Here is a 25,893-nt window from a genome sequence, read left to right as displayed (position 1 = left end):
TCCTGATGAAAGACAGCTTCGAATACCGTTGGCTCGCGATGCCGTGTTCGTACCAAAGTCATCACTTGCTTGTTGAAGGGCATCCAGTACCGCTTCATAGTTAGCCAATATCGATTTCACGGCAGGAGAACGAGTTAACCAAGCGTCAGGCAAATTGGCCTCAGGCGTGCATGGCAAGGAGTGTCAGCATCGTCAGCGTGGATATTCAAGTACAAATGCTTGAATTTTCCAGAGTTGTTGTAGATGTTGCTGAGTACCTGGACATAATCAAGGGCCTCTGATGAACGGTGCAGTTTGTAGGGCTTTGGATGTAATGAGTTGGGTGACATGAGCTCCACAGTGAACATAATTGGCCAGCGGTTGGAGTTTTTTGAGCTGGGCTTGACAGCCCTTGTACGTTCCGGACATGTTGCTTGCCCCATCGCAAGTCTGCGCTCTAAGGTGTTCAATAGGGAGTTGACACCGAATTAGGACATCCTGAAGCATCTTACAAAGTGATACTCCTGTTGTTGATGATACTTGGTAGAGGCCGATGAGATCTTCTTGAACATCAAAGGAATCCGTCAGATAGCGCACACACACCGACTCCTGCTCATTACCCTGAATATCTTGCGTTCCATCAGTTACGAGTCCGAACTGAGTGGACATTTCATTCACGTTACTGCAGATATTTCTGAGGTTGGCATGACTCATCAACTGTGGAATTTCGTTCTGAATTTCTCCACTTGTGAACGTCGTCTTCCTTGACAGCCACGTCTTGAGGTTTACATCATCCTCGGCCAGCAACTGTAAGAGCATTTTGAAATTCCCTTCAGAGGCATCCTTCCCACGAATTGCAAAACCTTGTCAGGCTAAATATTGCAGTGAGGTGATAATCTTCAGAAGTGCTGACCGTGCAGATCTTTGCTCTTCTAGCAATTTGCTGCTCAGCTGCACATGGACACCAGGTTGACTTCTGCGACATTTCAGATTTTCAGAGGCAAGCCTATGTGTGTTTGATCGTTCGTGTTGTGTGAATTTTTCTGTAGCCTTTTTTCCAGTTCCGAAAGCCCTTTGAGACAAATGCGTCTTCTGCACAGCGGGCAAGTTTGGTAAGTTATTCACGAGAAGCGTCCGTACAGGTGTGACAGAGTACACCGCCGATGCTCTGATCAAAATGAAGCCACGGAAAATCTTTGAACCACTGTTGTTGAAACTTCAACTTTCGGTTTGGCAGTATTTGGACTGGGATACAACTGACATCATGAGGTTGAAAAGGCTGATCTGGGAAATTAGGCCGAGTACTCGCACATGCACCCTTTTCTGCTATCTTCTCCTTTGAATCGTCCAGCTCTTTCTGGGAACTTGATTGCTCCAGGAGAGTGGTCGGGGATGTGCTACTTGATGCTGTCGCGAAAACTTTCTGATATCCATATCCTCTATGAAACGAGAAGGGAATTACATTTCAGTTGAATAAATTTTGACATGTGAATTATAAGGGTTATTTTTGCGTAACAGGGCATTTTTAAGGTCAACATACTTTTGGCTAGGTCACTACACCTCCAGGCACAATGTCGACATGTGATAAGCTTTGCGTAGCACATGTATTACTAAAAGAGCACCGATACGAGTTCAGTTCTTAATTTAGCATTTGAGCTCCCAATTTAGCATTCCATTACTCGCTTAGTTCCCGGCTACGCGCTTATTACTTTTATTACTTTTGGTTAGGGTCAGATACCCTGGTATTTTATTACCTGGGATTATTAATATTCATCATTTTATTTAATCTGCATTTAATTAACCAATGAGCTAAAGTTGAGCGAGATGATTATGATATTATTGGTTCATAGTTAGCATCGTTGTTAAAGATTGTGTTCTTGATTACATGCCATCAAAAGGGTTCACCAAAGGAATGAGCTAAAATTAGTTGTAATGTGAACATTTATGTAATTCTTTACCTCTCACAAACCACGAGACCAGGAGATGAGGGATTAAGATCTGTTGCCGTCCGGACGTGCACTCTCTTCTTTCCATTTATTGTAAATAGTTTGTTGATTTGTAAATACGTTCATCATTTCCACTCGTGCGTGCCCGTACGTGCAAAAAAACAACAACAAAAAAACAACAACAAAAAAACAACTTTGAAACCACATGCCTTTGTTTAAGTATAGTGCGTGCCCATACGTTTTGTTTAAGTATCGTGCGATATAAGTTAGAAAGGTGAAATAAACCATTTTGGTCGCTAAAGGGGCCCCGAGCCGTTGCGGCCTAATACTATCCGAGGCGTGGCGCTCCGGGCCATGAAGCCCCGATTTCTTTAAACACTCATAAAATGACGATACAAAGTCCGAAAACGTCCCAACATACCTCAAAATGTCCAGGTCACGTTCCCTGTTAGTGGGTGAACAATCCAACGCTTGGCGAATTCTGCTTCACAATGATAGGAAGAGCCGACATCGAAGGATCAAAAAGCGACGTCGCTATGGACGCTTGGCCTGTGGGAGACGATGGCTTGGGAAGCACGGATTCTCAATATTGAATTGTTAACCTATCATCTTTAATAGAACTATTAATAATAGACCAATAAAACTTTAATAGAGATTTAAAAATTTATTCTTGTATTTGAGGAGCATCTCGGCTTGGTTGTACTAGAGCAGCTCGTTTTGTGTTACGTAACTTACGTTCAATGAAAAAGTGGATGGGGGGGGGAAATCGATATGTTGTCCCCCCCTTGATAAAAAGTGGGGGGAACATGTCCCCCCCCGTCCCCCACCAATCGACACCCATAGTCGCCTCTTATGACACGCAGGGATACGGTGTACCCATTCTAAACTGGGGCACACACTGGCACTTTAGCTCAATCTATGCAAATATTAATACTTTCCTGAATCTGATTACCACCCCCCTCTGATATCCACGTTAGCTCCAAGGTTTGTATCATCTGCAAATTTTGAAAGCTTCCTCTTCACCCCACTATCCAAATCGTTGATAAAAATAATTAATAATATTTGTCCTAGTACCGATCCCTGAGGTACCCCACAACTTACACCCTCCTAGCAAGACATCCTTCCACTCACAGCCACTCTTTGCTTCCTATCACTTAGTCAGTTTACAATCCAATTAGCTACCTGACCAGCCACTCCACAAGCCCTCACCTTGGCTAACAACCTCTGATGTGGTACCTTATCAAATGCCTTCTTAAAGTCGAGATATACACCATGTCCACTGCCATTCCCTCATCCACCCAATCAGAAACTGCTTCATAGAACTCAAAATTATTTGTTAGATAGGAACTACCTTTGTAAACCCATGATGACTAACTTTCATTCCTTTGTAATTATTTAAAATGTTCCTCATCTGGTCCCCAATTAATGTTTCAAACACCTTCCCCACAACTGAAGTCAAACTAACAGGTCTATAGTTCCCCAATTCTTCTCTGGATCCTTTCTTAAATAATGGTATTACATTTGCTACTCTCCAATCCTCCGGTACCTGTCCTGACTCCAGTGAGAAATTAAAAATATCCATTAACATCTCACTTACCTGCTCAGCCACCTCCCTCAATACTCTCGGGTGCATATTATCTGGACCCAGAGCCTTATCTACTCTTACATTACCTTGCTGTTCCTTTACTTTCTCCACTCCAACCTGGATCTTCTGTAAAAGCCCTTCCTCACCTCCTTGATAGATACTCTCAGCTGTTGGAAATTCTCCTGACTGTTCTTGTGTAAAAGCTGAAGCAAAATACCTGTTTAATAAGCCTGCCATTTCACTTTCATCACTAACCACTCTCCCGGTGCTATTCCTCAATGGGTCCACACTGGTCCCAACCTGTTCTTATCCCCTGATATACTTAAATGATGCCTTGCTATTATGCGTGATATTCTTAGCCATGTCCTTGTCATACTCTCTTTTGGCTTGCCGAGTTATTTTCTTAATTTGCCCTCGTTTACTCCGACACTGATATAAATGTAGCTACAGTTCTGTTATTTATACCAAATAAATGACTTCTGCTTCTCCTTAGTAGCATTCCTTATTCCTTAATAGCATTCTCACCAACCGCTCGATGGACACAAAGTTCAACCAGCGATAACCAAGGATGCTCCAAAGAGACCCGGTACCAAAGGAATTAAGTCTCCATCTCAGATCCCTGGTCAGAGTCCAAGTCTCACATCCGTAGAGCAAGGCTGGAAGCTCCAAGGACCTGAAGACTCGGACTTTCGTCCTCCTGCACAGGTACCGACAGCGCCACACCCCATGATCCAGTGAATCCATGACTCCCCAGGCCCGACACAGACATGTATTGACCTTTGGCTCACAGCCAGCAGAGACATGAATATCACTGCCAAGGTAAGTGAATCTCTCTGTGACCTCAAAATCCTCACCACAAACAGGTACAGACAAGATAGCAACATCCACGATGTCATTGAAATCCTGGATCTTAGTTTTGACCCAGGAAACAGTAATCCCAGCAGCTCCGACTCCTCATTCAGCACCTCAAGGGCCCCCAAAAGGATCTCCAGAGTCTCCACAAAGATGACTGCATCATCTGTGAAATCAAGGTCAGAGATCTTGACATTCCCAAACGATGCACCGCAGCTTGATCTCTTCGACATCCTCCCCATAATCCAGTCCATACCAGCGCTGAAAAGTGTGGGTTCCAGTACATACCCCTGATGAACTCCAGTAACAACTGGAAATAAGTTGGAGATGGTATCACAATATCTCACAGTACTCTCACTTCCAGAGTATAGTTCAGACATCAGATTGATCAACTTTGGTGGCGAAGATCAACTTTGATCAACTTTGGTGGCACCCTACGCAGACTAAGAATCCTTCAGAGGGCATCCTGACTGGTTTCTCTCTACAATACATGCATGAATAATTTATTCAACTCTTACATCGAAACCTGATTGGAGAATGAGTTTTCTTCCACGTTTAGTGCAAGAGTATAAACTCTGAAACTGCCGGCAACTGTACCATTCACTGTGTTTACTTCATCACCATGTGCAAGATGTGAGCCAGAGGAGCCAGCCCAGAGAGGAGAGCAGTACTCCATCAAGCTGTGGATGAAAGCCTTGTAGGTGGATCAGAAATAAGGTGTGCCAAGGAAGGACTTTGTATGACGGAGGATGCCCAGTCAGTGTCTGGCTTTAGAGGCCAATTTTGAAATGTGGCTTGCTGAAGAGAGATTATGGCTGAGAGTGAGACCCAAGAGTTTGAGTGACTCAATCTCTTCAAGAGGGTTGTTGAGAAAGTAGATGGGAGGGTTTGGAGAGAGAGAGAGAAGAGAGAGAAGAGAGAGAAGAGAGAGGAGAGAGAGGAGAGAGAGGAGAGAGAGGAGAGAGAGGAGAGAGAGGAGAGAGAGGAGAGAGAGGAGAGAGAGGAGAGAGAGGAGAGAGAGAGAGAGAGGAGAGAGAGGAGAGAGAGGAGAGAGAGGAGAGAGAGGAGAGAGAGGAGAGAGAGAGAGAGAGGAGAGAGAGGAGAGAGAGGAGAGAGAGAGAGAGAGAGGAGAGAGAGGAGAGAGAGAGAGAGAGAGAGAGAGAGAGGAGAGAGAGGAGAGAGAGGGAGAGAGGGAGAGAGGGAGAGAGGAGAGAGAGGAGAGAGAGGAGAGAGAGAGAGAGAGAGAGAGGAGAGAGAGGAGAGAGAGGAGAGAGAGGAGAGAGAGGAGAGAGAGGAGAGAGAGGAGAGAGAGAGAGAGAGGAGAGAGAGGAGAGAGAGGAGAGAGAGGAGAGAGAGAGAGAGAGAGAGAGAGAGAGAGAGAGAGAGAGAGACAGACAGACAGACAGACAGACAGACAGACAGACAGACAGACAGACAGACAGACAGACAGACAGACAGACAGACAGACAGACAGACAGACAGACAGACAGACAGACAGACAGACAGAGAGAGAGAGAGAAAAAGAGATAGAGAGACTTTTGTATGCTTTTATTATAAAAGTATCAAAACACACCAGAAAAAGCACACTCCATAAAAACAAATCCAAACGATTTTACAGCAAAAACTAGAGGGGGAGCACTCGGGAGAGTGCAAAACCTCCGCCGCCAATACTGCTGGGTCACTCAAGTGAACCTTATATCTTATTCATTAAATATGATGTCAACAGTGCTGACAGTTGTTCTTTTCTCCAACATTTTTTTGCAGGGGGGGGGTTGGAAATCACTTAAAACATGTAGAAAATCGAAATTTTGTTGAAAAAAAAAGTTGCAAAATTTTTTGTTCTTTAAATTTTTTTGGGGGGGGGGGTTGGAAATCACTTAAAACATGTAGAAATGCAAAAAAAAAAAATTTTCTCAAACAATTTTTTTGGGGGGGGGGGCACAAAGTCCAAAATCGAATGGCATGATCCTTGGACCATACATAACCCCCCCACCCCCCACCAAGTTTCGTCGAAATCCGTCGAGGAGTTTTTCCGCAATACTGTTCACAAACAAACAAACAGAAAGGGGTGAAAACAGTAACCTCCGATCTTCGATGGCAGAGGTTAACAAGGGTGTCTGTTCATGTCAAAACCCCCACAAAATAATACATCTATGCAAAAAGTAAGTGCAAGTACTTTACACTTTTACAAACAGATTCCATCACGAAAAGAAACTCAAAACCTCATCAGTGTACCACTGATAACCCACAATATCCAGGCTCAAAAGATAAGCCTGCTCCATTTTTACTCGTGCCGAAACCATACCTTTAAAGCACATTTGCATTTTTCCCCTTCAATTTTGCTTTTCTGGTTTTATAAATTGCCAGTTTAGCAATGCCCAACAGAAAAGAAAAAAACGAGAGGACTGGTTTACTTTTATAATTCCCCCCAATTCCATAAATAAAGACTGGAAAGGAAAAAACAAAATTAAATTTGTAGAAAAGCTGTTGAAGGAAGAGAAAGAGGGGTCCCAATATCTTACATTCAATGAAAACGTGGGAAACACTTTCAATCAAATCACAAAAAGGACAAGAAATTAGAACAGAAGAATTAAACTTATGGAGTAATGTCTGTGTGACCAGGGCTTGATGTGCTAGTCTCCAATTCAGGTCTCCAGTTCGCCCAAGAGTTGGAGAACTATACATTTTGTTCCACACTGGAGTTAAAAAAGCTCCAGCAGGTAAGGTCTCATTCCACCGATTTTTCAACAGTTTTGTAAAACCAGGTATACTTGCTTCCAGACATATGTTGTCGATAGCCGTTTTCCCCATGACGTGAAACACACCAATTTCCTCTAAGTTTGAGGAGAACACACCCTCTTGTTTTTTTGAGGCAATTTGAAGTTCAGGGAAATAGAGACGTGAGTCTACCACTTCATCCACCCCAGTCCACCCGATGTTTAGTCTATGAAAAGTATGAATTACTGCTTTCAAGACATTTTCCACAATCCGAGCAGAACGAACACCAGTTTTTAATGAAAGTGAGCTAACAGGTAGCCAGGCATTCAAGGATGGATGCAACAGGTCTCGCACTCTGTTTATTCCAACACTGGTAAAACAATGCATAAACGACCTGGAGGTTGAAATTCTAGAGAATAAAGGATTCCTAACTAATGGCTCATGTACAAACTTTTGGACATCGTATGATACCTCTAAACGTTGCACTCCAAGGACTTGCCAAGCATTCAAAAGGCTCTGATGAAAACTGGGAGCTGAGACATGTCAACGTGTTGCAGGTCAATGAGGAAAAGTTCACGGTCATATTTCAGACCTTCCACTTTCTGCAAACAGGCGTTTGTGAGAGGTCGCCAAGGAACACACTCACTGTACAGTAGGTGCTTAATCGTGGAAATCCAGAATGCCATTATCCGACTTGGGATATGCATCAGATTTTGACCACCCGCATTTCGGGGTCTGCAGACCACGTCTGGGCCCAGCCAATGGTGGCCACCCCAGAAAAAAATCAGTCAGATCCCTCTGAATGCCTGTGATCAAGTATCTCGGAGGTTCAAGTGGGATAACTCTATGCCAAATAAATGGAACCACCAGGTTGTTTATGATTGATACCTGTGTCTTAAGCGAGAGAAGTTGGTACAATCTTCTCCACCTTGCCAGTTTCAATTTAATTTTTTCCAGGAAGTTCTCCCAATTTTTTTGTTCATACGCTTCAATCCCTAGAAATAAGCCTAAATATTTAAACACCTCACGACTCCACTGTATTCCTCCTGGTAAAACAGGCAGGGACGAGGAAGGCGATCTGGATCTGGGGCCCACCCAAAAAGCTAGACTTTTTTTTTCCAATTTACCCTTGCAGTCGAAGCAAGCTCAAACTGGGTAAGGCAACGAGAGACCTCAGAAACATCTTTTTGATTTGCAATAGCAACACAAATATCATCAGCATAAGGTGAAACAACGACTTTGGAGTTTTGTGAAAGAGAGACGCCGAACACGGAGTTCCGAAGTAAAACTAATAAAGGTTCAACGGATAGATTGTAGAGCATGCTTGATAGCACACAGCCCTGACGGATGCCTCGCTGAAAGGGGAAAGGATAACAAAGACTATTATTAACCTTCAGCAGACAAGATGCATTTTTGTACAATAACTTAACATAAGCAATACATTTTTCCCCAAACCCTGTTCTCCTTAATACATCAAACAAAAAAAGAATGGTTAACACTGTCAAAAGCTTTTTCTTGATCGAAAAGTAATAAACCAAAACCAGGAGATGTAGTTCGACCGAGACTGATCAAGTCTCTCACCAAAAAAATATTATCGTATATGGAACGTTCTGGAACACAGTATGATTGATCAGTGCCAATCAAGAAAGAAATGACTTCCTTTAGACGGGTTGCAAGTGCTTTTGACAATATTTTATAGTCCGTGTTGAGGAGTGACACAGGCCGCCAATTTGCGGTCTCATGCAGGTTTCCTTTCTTCGGAAGGATTCACCTTGTTCAACGCTCTCCTGAAAGACCTCAAGAAGAGTAGGGCCTAGAATGTCCCAGAAAGCCTTATAAAATTCAGCCGGAAGGCCGTCTAGTCCAGGGGCTTTCCCATCCTTGCTATCCTTGAGCGCAGCAGTAAGTTCTCCAAGAGAAATGCCAGGCTCAAGCAATTGTTGTTGGTCTTCAGACAGAGAAGGGAGCTGTTCAAGCATCAGCTTCCTGTTCTCATTCACAACTCTTTTTGCGAAGAGTTTAGAAAAATAGTCTTGTAGTTCATGCTTGATATCACTCTGGGAGGTTAACAAATCACCACCAGAAGAGCGCAAAGCATGGATTTGTTGAGAGGTCTTGACCGTTTTTTCCAAATTGAAGAACCCTTTGTTTGGTGTGTCAAGTTGGATTTTTTCGTTCCGCAGTCGGACGAATGCACCGGCCGCCCGCTCTTTCACCATTTCAGCCAGAAGGGTCCTTTTCTCCGACAACTGCTGGACATTCACGCCAGACAATCCAGCTTTCTGCTTAGAGATAAGTATATCGTTTTTTAAAGCAGATATCACACCCAAAGCGTTGTATGTGCTGTCAGAGCAGTATTGTTGGCAAAAACATTTCATTTGGGACTTTGTGCAGTCCCACCATTGTCTTAAGTTCAAATATGAACCCTTTTGTGACTCGCATTTTTCCCATACCATTTTAAAAGCTTCTATAAAATGTGCACTTTGTAAAAGTTTCAAATTAAAAGTCCAATATGCACTTCCACAGACATGATGAGGAAAGCCACACACCATAACAATCATGTGATGATTGGAAAAACCAGACAGCCTTATACAAGAGTTCTTAACAATGTTTACCATTTCATGATTAACATAAAATCTGTCAAGGTGAGCCATCATCAAAACATTTCTTGATGCACAAACCCATGTATACTGACAGATATTACGGTTTTGTACCCGCCACACATCCACCAGTTTAAACTTTGTGACTTGCTGTGCCAAAGGCCTTGCACTAGGTGGATGAGGCTCACAAGTGTTCCGATCAAGTTGTGGGTTGAGGGTGCAGTTGTAGTCACCCCCCAGACACAACAACATGGTTAAGTCAATGGTGCTTACAAACTCTGCCAACTTGTACAGAAAGGCACCTCTTTCAGAGTTAGCACGAGGACAGTAAACATTTGTCATGCAAGTCTTTAGGTTATTACTGACAAATTGCACAGACAGTAAGTAACCTTTGCAAATTTCCTTACATGTCATCTCCGAAGACTGGAGTCGAGGATGCAACACAATTGCCACACCAGCCTTGGCCTCAACAAGTGCACTCGAGAAAAAAAGACAACCTGTAAAGATTTTACACCACTCATCCTCAGAAGACCGATTTGCATGCGTCTCCTGTAGCATTAGCACATCAATTTTTTTTCATTTTGGAAGAACTGAAATACCTGGAGGCGACGCACACAACTGCGACCTCACTTTTAACTCCATTCTGTTAGTTATTCTTGAAGCTTTTTACCAGCGCGAGTAACACATTTCCTTAACCTTTGGAACTGAGGATCTGACATGTTAACCTGATAAGGTTCCCGAATCATACTCCTTGCAGTTTTAATAAAATCGTGTAAATTCTGGAAGTAATCTTTGATTTTTACGTATCTTTTCCTGAATGTCTCATCCAGGAATTTAATCACATTTTGTTGAGACACTAAGGTTGTGTCGTTTCCCCCCTCATCCTCTTGAGAGCTTAAAGCACTGAAATGTGGGGTCGAAGAGGTTTCATCTGAATCAAGTGCTTCATCGATGGCCTCTCCTATTACTTGTGGAACACTTACTTTTGGCTCAACAGAAAGTTCTGCTGTTTACGGACCCCTCCGAATTTGCCTTGTCCATGTCCTTCCCCTCTACAACCCTTACATAATCATCTGTGAGGGAGGGGTTGACATTTAACTCACAGGGATTTTCCCCTTTATCTATTTCTCCATCACTGTCAGACATAGCGATTAACTCGTCTGAACAAGTTTGGCTAACAGGACAAACACTTAAAACATCCTGAGATCCCTCACTGTTCTCTGTGTCCCGCTCAGAGTCGGCCAGTGGAGCAAGCGAAGTTTCCACATCCGCACACGACTCCGGTACCACCAAGGGGTTTCCAATGTCAGACGTACCTTGGAGGTCAACCGAGCCTGACACGATCTGGTCCTTATTCTGCTCCTTAGCATCAAAGGCATCAACATTTGACTGTTTTTGGCCTTTTTTCCTGGTATCCGTAACAGATACCTCCATATCGTCAACATTGTCCTGTACAGTGGATGGTAAAGGAGAGGAAGCAACCACTGTCACTTCCTCGATTGGTGGGGTGGATTAATTACGTCACGATTACACACCCTCTCTCCAGCGCCGGTCGGGGTGGACGAGTCCAATTCGTCGACTCCTCAGCCGGTGGGGGGGTGGGGCTAGGCTCCCGATTCACCTTGTCCCCATTAGTTTGTGGTGAGGAAGAATCGTTCCTCACCGCACCTTCACTTTTTTGCGGTGTAACCGCATTGGGACAAACACTCTTCACATGCCCGTAAGCTCCACACCCACAACATGTCATAACCTCTGAGGAGACAAACATTTTATATTCAAACCCTTCGATTTTTACACCGAGTACAACATTCAGTGTTTTTCCATTTCCAGGTAGTATCATATAAACCACTCTTTTACAGGACATGACGTGGTTAAATTTATCGCTAACATGACGCATCGGCTCCATTGAGATCTGCCACACAACCTTACCGAACTTGGTTAACTGGTTACACAAGTCCTGGTTCCTTATAAATGGTGGAATATTATTAATGTTAACTTTAACTGTTGGGGCCTGTAAAGCAAACACAGAGAGGTAAGTGTTCGGTTTGATGAACAGGCCATGCTCAACCACCGTGGCGACCACGTGTTCCTCCGACACAAACACCACAAATTTTTTATTCATGTGAGAAGCAGCACGAATATTATGTAAACCAACCATGTTACCAATGGCGGAAAGCACATCGTTAAGTTCCACCTCACTGGGAGGGAAGCAAAAAACAGCGTGTTTACGAGTTAGTGACTCAAACATCTCGACACGGAAACTTTCACCCGCCATTCTAACTCAAGAAAACAAGTTAGTAAACTTTAGAGAGAAATAAGGCGTTTTCACAAACACCAAGAAATCAACGATTAAAGTTGAGAATGAACAAAGAACACGGTCGCAGTGAACGAGAAAACCCTCCCCTGGCGGCCATGACAGGCCTTTGGCCTACGATTTTCTCGACACGAGACCGTGAGCTCTCTCTCTTTCTTCTCCAGACAGGAAGGAAAAAAAAACACGGGAAAAGTCCACAAGTAGAAAACGAACACATGGGAAACGAAAATGGGGAAAGTGGAAACACCAAACAGCAGAGGAGGGGTACTCACGACACGAAGCAAGGAGCGGCCATGACAGTATACAGCGTACCTGTGGTGAATTAACGTGAATTGAGGGACATGAATCGGGATCACATGTTGTGCGTCTCGCGTATAAGGGGAGGTCTCTGCGGCACGAGTGATTGTCCCCGGGGCATTGCTATTGACATCGGCTGTCCACTTGATGCTCGTTAACTGAAGGTGCTCATTGACTGGTGAGAATGGAGATTATATCGAACTCCGTGCTTACGCGGATTGTCTGCAATGGTTAACTGCACATGTATACGTTACTGCTTATGTACTCCTAGCTGAACCTGTATTCCCCGGTGTGCCCACCGAAGCGGCTCCAATCAAATGGAATAAAGCCTAAACTCTGAAGGTTCATCTCTCGCTCTCATTTCAATTTATTCCATTTAATTTTCTCGGCTCTCTCAACCAAAGATGGACAAGATCTACAAACCAGAGAGGTTCGACGCAGACCCGAACGCGACTGACGCAGAAATGAAATGGTCACATTGGTTCTGTTCCTTCTCACACTATCTGACCATCATCGCGGAGGGAGCTGACAAATTTGCCGCTCTCGTGAATCATGTCTCGCCCGGCGTGTACAGGCTCTTCTCAGGGTGCGACACTTACGAAGCAGCGATCGAGGTGCTGCAAGCGCTCTACGTGAAGCCCAAGAACGAGGTATACATACGACATCTTCTCAACACACGCAAGCAAGCAGCCGGGGAGACAATCGATCAGTTCCTGCAAGCTCTGAATCAGCTGGGAAAAGACGGCAGCTTCCGGGCGGTAAGCGCCGAGGAACACCGAAAGGAAGCGACCCGGGAGGCATTCATCCAAGGACTCAGATCAGCCCACATACGGCAACGCTTACTAGAGAAAGCGCAACCCACTCTTGACAAGGTAGTCGATCAGGCTCGAGCGATGGATACGGCTCAGCAGCAATCTGAGTCATTTGGGACACCGATGCTGCTCATGAACGCTGCTACGATGGGAACCCAAGGAACCCCACTGGCACAGACACAGCCAGACATAGGGGATGGAGAAACATCCGAGGAGCCGGATACCCAGACCTCGTCAAACTCCTCAGCAACTGCTCCGGTTGGTAAATGCTTCTTTTGTGGGTACAAAAGGCATCCTCGTCAAAAATGTCCCGCCAGAGATGCCACATGCATGAATTGCGACAAGAAAGGGCATTATGCCAGGGTATGTAAATCTACTCTAAGGAGAAATAAACCCACTTCTGCGGCTCTCTACTCGCAAAATAAATTGACTGCAGCCTCCCCGGGGAATCTATCCAAGGCTATCATCAACGTACGAATTAACGGGCATATGGCTGAGGCACTGATTGATACCGGTAGCTCTGAAAGTTTCGTCAACAGCTCGCTAGTGAAGGGCAGGAAATGGGTAATCCACCCGACTGACAATACGGTATGCATGGCCGCCACCTCACTACAATCCCGCGTACGAGGGTACTGCAATGTTGAATTGGACGTAAAAGGGTACACGCATGTAAAGGTGCTGGTGCTTCGTGATTTGTGCGCAGACGTAATTCTGGGTCATAATGTCCTCAAGCAGCACACGAGCGTCGAAATACCCTTTGGAGGAAGCAAGCCTCGTCTAATTTTAAATGCGTTGACCACCGCGGAGGTGACGTCCCCCCAGCTGTTCGCTAACTTGTCGCCGGTCTGCAAACCGATAGCGATCAAATCGCGGCGATATACCACTGCTGACATGAATTTCATCACTTCGGAAACCAAGCGATTACTGGAGGAGGGAATTATAGAACCGAGCGATTCGCCATGGCGCGCACAGGTGTTAGTAACCAGCAGTCAGAACCATAAGTAACGGATGGTTGTCGATTATTCCCAAACGGTCAATCGCTTCACCCAACTCGACGCCTACCCCCTGCCGCGCATAGATGAGATGGTCGAACGCGTGGCCAATTATAAGGTATTCAGTACCATCGACTTGCGAAGCGCCTATCATCAAATTCCCATCCGAGAGGAAGACAAACCTTACACTGCATTCCAGGCAGGGCGGCGCCTCTACCAGTTCAGAAGGATACCATTCGGTGTCACGAATGGAGTAGCTTGCTTCCAACGGGTTATGGACGACATCATCTCAGATGAAAACCTCGAAGACACTTTTGTTTACGTGGATAATGTCACAGTGTGCGGTAGGGATCAGGGGGAACATGATAGGAATCTGGACAGATTCTTGAGCATTGCTAGAAAATATAATCTGACTCTCAACTACGAGAAATGCGTATTCTCGGCAAGGTCAATTGACCTTCTCGGCTACACAATAGCCGACGGCACGATTAAGCCTGATCCTGAGCGATTGCGCCCGCTCCGTGAGCTTCCACCACCTCAGGACTTGCAAACAATGCGCCGGGTGATCGGGATGTTCGCTTACTATGCAAGATGGATTTCGCAATACTCCGAGAAAATACATCCCCTAGTGCATTGCAAAAACTTTCCACCAGATGCCGCTGTCGTAAGAGCTTTCCACAACCTCAAGGATGATATCAGTAAGTCCGTGGTTTTATCGATCGACAGCTCGGTGCCCTTCGTGGTGGAGACCGACGCTTCAAATCACGCCATAGCTGCTACACTTAATCAGTCTGGGCGGCCGGTCGCGTTCTTCTCGAGAACTCTCTCTAGAAGCGAGCAGAGACACTCAGCGATAGAGAAGGAAGCGTACGCCATCGTTGAAGCGCTGCGGAAATGGAGACATTATTTACTGGGAAACCACTTCACGCTCGTTACGGACCAACGATCCGTGGCTTTCATGTTTGATGGGAAAAATAACGGGAAAATTAAGAATGAAAAAATTATGAGATGGCGGATAGACCTAGCTTGCTACAGATACGACATTGTTTACCGGCCCGGGAAAGAAAACCCTGCTGCAGATACCTTCTCCCGGGTCTACAGTTCGGCAACAATCAGTCAGGCTTTGCAAGACCTCCATGTGTCTCTGTGCCACCCGGGGGTAACTAGGATGGCACATTTCGTGCGCAGACAAAATCTTCCCTATTCTGTTGAAGATATTAAACAAATGAATGCTTCATGCCCTGTTTGTGCTGAACTAAAACCCAGATTCTATGGCGCGGCATCTGGCAGACTGATCAAGGCTACTTCCCCCTTCGAGAGACTAAACATCGACTTCAAAGGGCCCCTACCGACTGAAACAGACAACAGATACATATTCACCGTTGTTGATGAATATTCAAGGTTCCCTTTCGCGTTTCCGTGCTCGGATATGACCTCGGGCACTGTCGTAAAATGTCTCTCTGACCTCTTCGCTATGTTTGGGAGACCTTCGTACATACATTCAGACAGAGGGCCGTGTTTCATGTCGGCCGGGCTAAAACAATTCCTATTAGAGCACGGCATAGCAACTAGTCGAACGACGGGTTACAACCCACAGGGAAACGGGCAGGTGGAACGGTATAATGGAGTTATTTGGAAAGCCGTAACTCTGGCGCTGAAATCGAGAGGACTGGGCCCCGAGCGATGGGAGGTTACTCTTCCTGACGCTCTGAATTCCATACGCTCTTTGCTCTGCACGTCCACAAATGCCACTCCTCACGAACGTATGTTTACTCACCAACGACGTTATGTTGACGGTCAAACGGTGCCCAACTGGCTGACCCACCCCGGTACAGTGTTCATGAAACGCCCGGTACGACAAAGCAAGTATGAACCGCTGGTGGAGGGGGTCGAACTCATTGACACTAATCCAGAGTATGCTCATGTCAGGCTCCCGGATGGCAGGGAGACCACTGTGTCGGTTCGCCATCTGGCTCCCTCAGGTACTCCTCCCGCCGGTACACCACCTTCTGGCACTCCTCCTTCTGACATTTCCCCCAGGAACTCCGCCAGGCGACGGGGCTGCCGCGTTCCACCCGAGAGCGATCGAGGAGTCATCCCCGGCACAAGTCGAGGCTCACCAAGAGGATCGGGAGCCTCCCTCAAGTGAAACTGCCGTTTACTCCCGGAGAGGTCGACGAATAAGGCCCCTCGACGACTCAATCTGTAAAGGGGATTATCGGCATTCTCGCTGCTCATGCTCCTATATGCCCATTATATCATATATCGATGCTCATTTCCATGCTCCTACAACTCAAAATAATCACTGCTTGGCATGTATGCTTCTGTAGATCTATTAGTCCGCGTTGCTTGAAATGTATACTCCTATAGTGCTAAAGCAATCATGGTGTGTAAGATGGGCCCCTAGTTACATTTTAAAGGTGGGGAGAATGTGGTGAATTAACGTGAATTGAGGGACATGACGCGGGATCACATGTTGTGCGTCTCGCGTATAAGGGGAGGTCTCTGCGGCACGAGTGATTGTCCCCGGGGCATTGCTATTGACATCGGCTGTCCACTTGATGCTCGTTAACTGAAGGTGCTCATTGACTGGTGAGAATGGAGATTATATGGAACTCCGTGCTTACGCGGATTGTCTGCAATGGTTAACTGCACATGTATACGTTACTGCTTATGTACTCCTAGCTGAACCTGTATTCCCCGGTGTGCCCACAGAAGCGGCTCCAATCAAATGGAATAAAGCCTAAACTCTGAAGGTTCATCTCTCGCTCTCATTTCAGTACCAACAGCCAGCAGGGGGCGAGAGAGAGAGATAGATAGATAGATAGATAGATAGATAGATAGATAGATAGAGATAGAGATAGAGATAGAGATAGAGATAGAGATAGAGATAGAGATAGAGATAGAGATAGAGATAGAGATAGAGATAGAGATAGAGATAGAGATAGAGATAGAGATAGAGATAGAGATAGAGATAGAGATAGAGAGACACTTTGACTTTTGTATATTTTTATTACAAAAATAGAAAAGAAAGCCCTCAAATGGGAGTTACATTTTCATTTCAGAGAAAGAAAGGAAAAACCAAGAAACAATTTCTGAAGAAAGAAAGGGATTAATCGGGTGGATTATATACAGAACATTTCACAAAAGGATTAACATTCCTCTCGGACTTTGCAAATAACTTCCTTTATACACCATTTTGATTCGAACTGTGATAATCTTCCAGTTACTGAAAAGAAAGCAAAATCCAATTTAACACGACTTATTACAAGGTTTTGGAACAAGAACAAAGTATCTTCATCATTTACTCCAACACCATCAAGTTTTCTTTTCCTTGACTTATATACTGCCATCTTTTCCGGAGCAAGTAGGAAATTGACAAACACACCATTGGAATTTTTGTGTGGGATATCCAATCCATAGATGAACACACAAGTGTTAAAAATCAAACCAAACCTCACAAAAAAAATTCCGAAGTAAAATAAATAAAGGTGCCAACCGTTGGCATTCAACATAGATGTGAAAAAGGTTTTCAGATTTCTTACAAAAAGGACATTCATCTCCGAGCAGATTTGAAAAACGGTGTAACAAGTGATTAGAAGGAAGGATCCAGTGTACTAGTCCCATTGGAGGTCGCCATGTCGTGGTGGTACAGGAGGGTGATAAAAACCTTTCCAGTTAGGAAAATAAGGGGGAGAACAAGGTAAGAGGTCTCTCCATCGAACCTTCTGCTGTGTTATTTGCCGTTGCGAAATAAATTTTACACAACCCAAATAAAGGTCTTTTTGTTTGGGAAGACCATTGAAGCCTACGTTAAAAGGGGGACAAGGAAGAGGGCTGGCAAGAGAAAAAGCACATACGAGTTCAGGAAAGGTAGAGAGAGAAGGTATTCGATGTGCATTTTGTTCATTGCTTTGGTGTTCCTGCACCCAAGCAGGTACAAGCTGTGTGTATGTCCAAAGCACACTACCTAATATGCGTGCCACGATTCGAGAGGATCGCACACCGACCAGGCTTGCCAATGCATCAGCTCCGATCCAGCTGCCGTTTGGGCTGAGAAGATCTGCAACAGATTTAACGCCCTTGTCGGTAAAGCTTTGAACAAAACACCTATCAGCAGGCATATCATGGAAAGAGGAGTTGTAGAACAAAGGTTCTTCCAGAAACATCTGTTTCATGTAAGAATGTGTAGCTCATGTTATTGTCAGAGCTTGCCACGCATTTAGCATGCTCTGATAGAAACCAGAGAGGGATGTGTCGATTTTGGAAAGGTCCATCAGGAAAAGAGAGTGGTCATAGCCTAGCCTCCAAGCCTGTTGCAAAAGGTGATGAGCGACGTTGACCCATGATGGAGAGGGTCGCATGCATAGCATGCGAAGAGCAGCCGAGAGTCGAAAGGCCATTAGCCAGCTCTTTATGTCGACCAGGCCTTGTCCTCCATCGGTCAGTGGTAAACTGAGGACTCCAGGTCGCAGCCAATGTTTTCCATCCAAGACAAAGGACACAAAGCACTTCTGGAGCTGTTGAAGCAATGCCGCTGGAGGATGCAGCATGAAGAACCTGTGCCATAAGGTAGAGGCCACCAGTGTGTTGATGACCAACACCCTTCTACGATATGACAGTTGTGTGATCAGACCTTTCCATTTTTGCAGTTTACCCTCAACAAACTCAAGCAGACCAGCCCAATTCTTCGCCACTGTTGTATTATTACCTAAGAACACTCCAAGGTATTTCACACTATCATTGGCCCATGACAGTGGAGCAGGAAGTCTTGGCGCCAAGTAGCACAACGGACCAAGCCAAAGGGCGCTCGTTTTGTTCCAACTTACTTTGACTGAAGAAGCATTTTCAAATAAGGACAAACAATAACGAACGATGTTAACGTCATTGATATCTTGTACGAATACACACACGTCATCAGCGTATGCCAGTACCTTGATGGGCCATTCAAGCTGGGACAAACTAACCCCTGTTAGTCTACAGCGCAAAGAAACCAGTTGGGGTTCGATGGAGAGAGCATAAAGCAACCCAGAAAGAGGGCAACCTTGTCTAATTCCCTTGTTAATAGACAAAGGTGCAACAAGTTCATTGTTTATCTTAAGCACACTATAAATATTATTGTATAGCATTTTAATATGAGATGAAGGTTGAACCAAGTCCAAACCGCTCAAGTACTTCGAAAAGGCACCGATGGTCAACACGGTCAAAGGCTTTCTCCTGATGAAGAAGTCCAAAATCTTTAGGGCTTTCCTTGCACAGTTCAATGATGTCTCTCACAAGGGAGATGTTGTCATAGATGGAACGTTTTGCGACACTAACATTGGTCTTCTTCCAACAACGAGGATAAATAAGGAGTAAGTCGCGATGCCAGGGCTTTCAAAAATATCTTATAGTCTGTACATAACACGGAGATAGGACGCCAATTTTCAATTCTCAGCATGTCTCCCTTTTTTGGGATGAGGGTAAGAAGAGCTCGTCGGCAACTCCAAGGTAGCTCTCCAAGCTGGCAGCTTGCGTTCAAGGTGTTAATGAGTTCTGGACCCAATAAGTGCCAAAACTTCCTGTAAAATTCGGTTGTAAATCCATCCAATCCAGGTGCTTTCCCAATGGCAAGGCCGTGCAGGGCAGTGCCAAGTTCATCCAAAGTAATGGGTCTTTCCAGTTGGGAACGCCCATCTTCACACAACACTGGCAGGCCCACGGAGATAGAGGCGACACTGACAGGATTTATTTGTTCCATGGGATATATTTTCGAAAAGTATTTCTTCACAAAAAGTTTGATTTCTGATTGTGTCAAGGTAATGGATGAATCTGCTAATCGCAGCTGAGAAAGCTGTTTACTGGGAAGACATTTCTCTAAGGAAAAGAAGTACTTGGTTGGTACGTCTGCCTCATTCAGGTGTTGCACCCTCATCCGAACTAAGGCACCACGTGCATTCCTCTCGGTTATTTCCTTTAATAAGGACTGTTTCTCAGTTTAGGTTTTTTGTATGTTACTATTATTTTGTCCGATGACTCGTTGGAGTTGTAAAATCTCTAACTGTAATATTTTCTTTACTTCATGGTCAGCGCTTGTTGAGAAAAACTGATACTGTTGACAGAACTCGTTAATTTGGGTTTTTATTAAACCATATCAACGGGTTAACCATATCAACGGGTTAACGGAACAGCTTAGCTTCTGTTCTCGGAGAGCCGTCCAGAAGGATTCAAAGACCTGAATGAAGTTGAGGTTTTCTAGTAAACTGTTATTGAATTTCCAATGAGAGCTCCCTGGACATGGTTTCAAGAGTTGAATAAAGACTCGAGCTAGGGAATGGTCGGAGAAACCAGAAGGCACAATCTCGGATTTATAAACTCCATGTAATAAATGAGAATTTACATAGATGCGATCAAGCCTCGCAAGTGAGATGTGGTTGTTTAAACAACGACACCATGTATAAGACCGATCAGAAGGGTGCTGTATGCGCCAAATATCATGAAGAATATATTTCGCAATAATGTTTGCAAAACGTTTTGTAGTACATGGTTGGGGTTCCGGCTCGTTTCGGTCACATGAAGCATTAATAGTACAGTTAAAATCACCACCAATAATGAGACAAGTCTGCAAATCCAGTGTTTTCAGGAATTTTCTCAGTTCGGCGAAAAAGGAGATCCGCTCGTCATTTTTGCTTGGAGCGTACACATTGAGAATTGTGAACTTGACCTAGTTGATGGAGAAGGTCACAGAGGGAAGGTGTCCATCAATAATACTCATAAATTTAAGGCAGGACGAATGGAAATGTTTCCCTCAAGGCCCAGTCACACCTTGATGTTTTAGCCAGCTTATGCCGATTTTTGGAAAATTTGTCTAAAACGCTGGTACATGTCGAATACGTTATGGGTAAGTTTTGATAACATTGAGAGCATGCTGAAAAACACTGCATACGTCGTTGTACGCTGGCTTTAAACGTTGTACTTTTCGTTTGTCCTCAAATTTTCCATGCTTGAAATTTTAAGACTTATGCTAGCGTATGACTCACACGTTCCACATAACGCTAGCCATAAGTTGTAGGCACGTCACGCGATCGTTGACACACGTAGACACACGTTACTTGTTACTCATAAATAAAAACACGTCGAGGTAATGTTTAGCGTACCCGAAACTTATTTCTAACCTATGAGTAACATGTTGTACTCACGTTACGCGATCGGTGACACACATCGACACACGTTACTAGTAAGGTGCTCATAAGTCGAAACACATCAAGGTAATGGTTAGCGTCAGTGTTCCAGACTCCCTGGTTTTTTTTTTTTTTTTTGGTTTTTTTTTTCTTCCTTCCTTCGGTATGATGGTGATTTTGACACTTCAATTTCTAGTGCGGTTATAATAAAATATAATTAATAGGCTGCCGTTCAACGATTTAAATCATAACCGCACTGTACACTGAACACCGTCATACCGAAGAAAAAAAAAACCGGGAGTCTGGAACACTGACGCTAACCATAACCTCGACGCGTTTCGACTTATGAGTACCTCACAAGTAACGTGTGTCGATGTGTGTCAACGATCGCATGACGTGCGTACAACTTATTCCTATCGCATGCGGAGCGTGTGTCATACGGCAAGTACGTCGTAAAATTTTCAACATGTTCAAAATTACAAGACGTACTCCACTTACTACGACGTATGATAGCGTACTTTAGCGTTCACGTATACCAAACCTACCCATACCGTATTCGACGTGCGCCAGCGTTTTAGACGCATTTTTCAGAGGTCGGCATACGCTGGCAAGATCGCCAAGGTGTGACTGCGATGTTGACACTTCCATTTCTGCGGCGGTTATGATTTGAATCGTTCTGCGGCAGCCTTTTAATAGGCTACATCACGACATCGTCGGCGATGCGTGCAACGCGCTATGCCTAAGTTAGACTATCGTTGGGCATAGGTTGTGAAGGCTGACAACAGGTTCAGCATTCGTTGGTATAAGTTATCTATAACACAACGAAACGTTCTGTGTCCGTTACTAAGACATTATGCAAAAGACCAACTCGTTATGAATACGTCAGAATCTTTTAAAAAAACATCAAAAGTTCAACGTAAGCCAGCGTTTTACATACATTTTAATACGTTGCCATTGCTGGCTAAAACGTCAAGGTGTGACTGGGCCTTAAGACAAACATGATGCCTGCCTTCGACGTGGAGTTGTTCCTGAAGAAACATTCCTTGTCCATACTGTATATAGTTAACCTCCGCCATTGAAGATCGGAGGTTACTGTTTTCACCCCTTTTTGTTTTATTGTTTCTTTGTTTGTGAACAGTATTACGGAAAAACTCCTCGACGGATTTCGACGAAACTTGGTGGGGGGGTTAGGTATGGTCCAAGGATCATGCCATTAGATTTTGGACTTGGTCCCATCCCCCCCCCCAAAAAAAAATTGTTAGAGAAAATTTTTTTTTTTTGCATTTCTCCATGTTTTAAGTGATTTCCAACCCCCCCCCCCTCAAAAAAATTGTTAGAGAAAAATAAAAAAAAATTGCATTTCTACATGTTTTAAGTGATTTCCAACCCCCCCCCAAAAAAAAATTGTTGGAGAAAAATAAAATTTTTTGCAACTTTTTTTCAACAAAATTTCGATTTCTTTTTTTTGCATTTCTATATGTTTTAAGTGATTTCCAACCCCCCCCCCACCCCCAAAAAAATGTTGGAGAAAAGAACTATAACTCTGTCAGCACTGTTGACATCATATTTAATGAATAAGATATAAGGTTCAATTGAGTGACCCCGCAGTATTGGTGGCGGAGGTTTTGCACTCTCCCGAGTGCTCCCCCTCTCGTTGCCACTGAGCCTGAACAGATCGGACAGCATGGGTCTCTTGTAACAAAGCTATGTCAAGACCGTTGACCTCTACCAACTGTTTAATTTGGATCTTGCGGAGTGGACTACCACCACCATTAACATTGATTGTTCCAATCTTGAAAGTGGCCATGAGGAAAATAATAGCTTCTAAGAATAAGATCAGAAGTGGGATAATTGATTAGAATCCCTTTTCACCTTGGCAATCAATTTTTTTAAGCGGTGACAGTGTGTCTGGTGGAAACCGAATAAGTCAGGCTTACGTACGATAGCCTGAGCACACTCGAGGAAGGACGGTAGATCTGGAAAGTATTCCGTCAGGTTTATATTGCGTTTCCTGTATGTATTTTGTAAGAAGAGTCTTATTTGTTCAAGCGGGGGGGGGGGGGTGGGGTAGGACCTTGACTGGTCGGCTTCTCCACCGTTTCCACCTGACGGTTCCTGTTTGCTTCCTCCAGGTCAGATTCGTCAGAGTCGGTTTTAGTTTCCGAGTCACACAAGCTTGTACTGTCCTGCATATCGATACTGTCGTCAGTATTGACACACGGATCTGTACTGGTTACCACGTCTATGTGCTCTTCCATTGTGGGAACATCTCCTGGTGAAGTAACAGAAATAACCGGGGGGGGGGGGTTGATGAAACGGAAACACCATCAGCGGATGCAGAGATCTCGCTTCCCTCATCCGTAATGGTGTTATCGACCTCCAACGGCGTGGAGGTATACAGTACTTTGGGGGTCTCTCGTAAAACATCCATTTTAACATTTCCTGCGTTTCCAGCTTCACCACGTGATGGACTGGGAGCAGTAACAGGATTAATATTTGTTTCGCTATTTCCCGCTGACAAGGATTCAGGGTTAACATTTACCGCAGGTTCATCACTCGTGGTCTGTGTATCACCGTCAATGGACTTTCCAATAGGAGAGTTTTTAACGAGTGAAACAGTTTCATTTACTGCGATATCAGGTAAAGCGGTCTCTGTCAGGGAGACGGCGATGTCCTCACCGGCAAGTAGGGTAAACTTGTTGGCCGTAGGTACCGGGGTCCGGGTCCATTCCGGGTCCATTCTGGGTAAGCCTCGTAGAGTGATGTCAGTCACAACTGCGGGAACATCACCGACAGATTCCTCGTTTGTAGATGCTGCCTTCTTCTGGGCGAAACGACCATCAGGTAAAGTCTTTCTCTTCCTTGATGGAACGACGGTGAAACCATCCCAAACATTCGTTTTGCTGTTTAGACGATCAGACTGGGAGGCCTGGGCCTTATTACCCGACACGGGATTCGAAAAAGAAGAAGAAGAAGAAGAAGAAGAAGAAGAAGAAGAAGAAGAAGAAGAAGAAGAAGAAGAAGAAGAAGAAGAAGAAGAAGAAGAAGAAGAAGAAGAAGAAGAAGAAGAAGAAGAAGAAGAAGAAAGCGAAAGAGAAAAAGAAAGAGTGATGGTCAGTGAGCGTGACCAGGACACAAACACTCCCTATAGCTTGCCCTATAAAAGGCCTCCCCAAAATGTGGACTGGTGCCAAATGTCAACATGCCACAGATGTGACAAATCTTGAGGGAGCGTGCCATTGGCATGCTGAATGCTGGGACGTCAGTACGGGCCGTTGCAGCACACTTCAATGTCCACCACACCACCATTAGCCGCCTGAGAACGCGCCTCAGAGAGACTGGAAGCACCGTGAACCGCCCACATGCCCGGCAACCACGTGTGACCACCGCCGGTCAGGATCGTCACATGAGGCTGCAACATCTCCGGGATCGACTCCGACCGGCCACGAGGACTGCCGATAAGACTGTCGGGCTGCATAACAGGCGCATTTCAGCCCAGACGGTGCGTAACCGCTTGAGGGAGGCCAACCTCCGAGCCCGCCGACCACACCGGGGACTCGACCTCACTGCAGTCCGGCGTCAAACCCGACTGAACTGGGCCAATGTTCACTTGCGCTGGACCCTCGCATGATGGAGGAGAGTGCTGTTCACCGATGAGTCGCGGTTCCAGCTGTATCGGGCTGATGGCAGACTCCGCGTCTGGTGTCGGGCTGGGGAGCACTACACTGACGCCAATGTCCTTCGTCGGGTGTCACACGGTGATGCCAGTGTTATGGTGTGGGCAGGCATATGCCATGGAGAGCGCACTCGGCTTCATATCATTGAAGGCAACTTGAACGGGCAGCGGTACAGGGACGAGATACTCAGACCCATCGTCGTGCCGTTTGTGCGCCTTCACCATGTGACGTTTCAGCACGACAATACTCGCCCCCATGTTTCCAGGATCTGCATGGACTTCCTCGGTGAGGAGGACATTGATGTCCTCGACTGGCCTCCATATTCTCCTGACATGTCGCCCATCGAGCACCTTTGGGACGTTCTTGATCGACGCGTACGACAACGTTACGCAGTCCCAGAGAAGTCCGCCAGCTCCGTGTGGCTCTCCAGGAGGAATGGGAAAACATCCCTCAGGCCACCATCGATAATCTGGTGATGTCCATGCGCCGGAGATGCACTGCTCTGTGTGACGCCAACGGTGGACACACCCGCTACTGACTGTGTGAACTCTGACAGTGACACCTCGGTTGTGTCGGCTGTTGTAGCGCAAAGACTGTCGCCAGAATTCTCAAGGAACTCTTTGAAATTTAATGCTCAATTGTCATGGATTCTATAACCAAATTGTTGTGAAGATTTAGTATTAATCAGTTCGAGGTAAAATTGTAACAATCGCTTGGTGCGTTTATATTTTTGTTCAGGATACATATATATATATATATATATATATATATATATATATATATATATATATATATATATATATATATATATATATATATATATATATACATACATATATATACAGTAGACAAGGCGTAAGTCGTCACCATCGGGACCGAGAAAAAAGTGACGACTTAGAAATGTGACGACTTACGCGTATCAGCGTATGCGAACATTCATGATGACTGTGGGGTGAAGGAT

General features: G+C 44.9%; 2 protein-coding genes across 2 annotated transcripts in view; one reads left to right on the top strand and one right to left on the bottom strand.

Annotated features, from left to right (window-relative positions):
- Positions 1-24,191, bottom strand: part of LOC147010509 (tyrosine-protein kinase SRK3-like) — a 67,793-nt gene extending 43,602 nt beyond the window's left edge. The window contains exon 1 of the mRNA XM_085859437.1: positions 23,935-24,191. Within this exon, the coding sequence (XP_085715563.1) occupies positions 23,935-23,984 (50 nt within the window). The 5' untranslated portion in view covers positions 23,985-24,191. The remainder of the gene's footprint in view (positions 1-23,934) is intronic.
- On the top strand, positions 12,325-16,865 carry LOC147010510 (uncharacterized). The gene is made up of 2 exons (XM_085859621.1): positions 12,325-13,361; positions 16,811-16,865. The coding sequence occupies exons 1-2, from the start codon at positions 12,696-12,698 to the stop codon at positions 16,847-16,849; spliced, it is 705 nt and encodes a 234-aa protein (XP_085715747.1). The 5' UTR covers positions 12,325-12,695; the 3' UTR covers positions 16,850-16,865.
- Positions 24,192-25,893: the final 1,702 nt, after the last annotated feature.

Source organism: Eptatretus burgeri, chromosome 16 (assembly GCF_056783735.1).
Source record: "Eptatretus burgeri isolate ZD-2024b chromosome 16, Ebu_testis_v1, whole genome shotgun sequence".
Classification (NCBI taxonomy): Eukaryota; Metazoa; Chordata; class Myxini; order Myxiniformes; family Myxinidae; genus Eptatretus; species Eptatretus burgeri.
The sequence above is the reverse complement of the archived record's forward strand: the minus strand, read 5'-3'. Positions and strand labels throughout refer to the sequence as shown.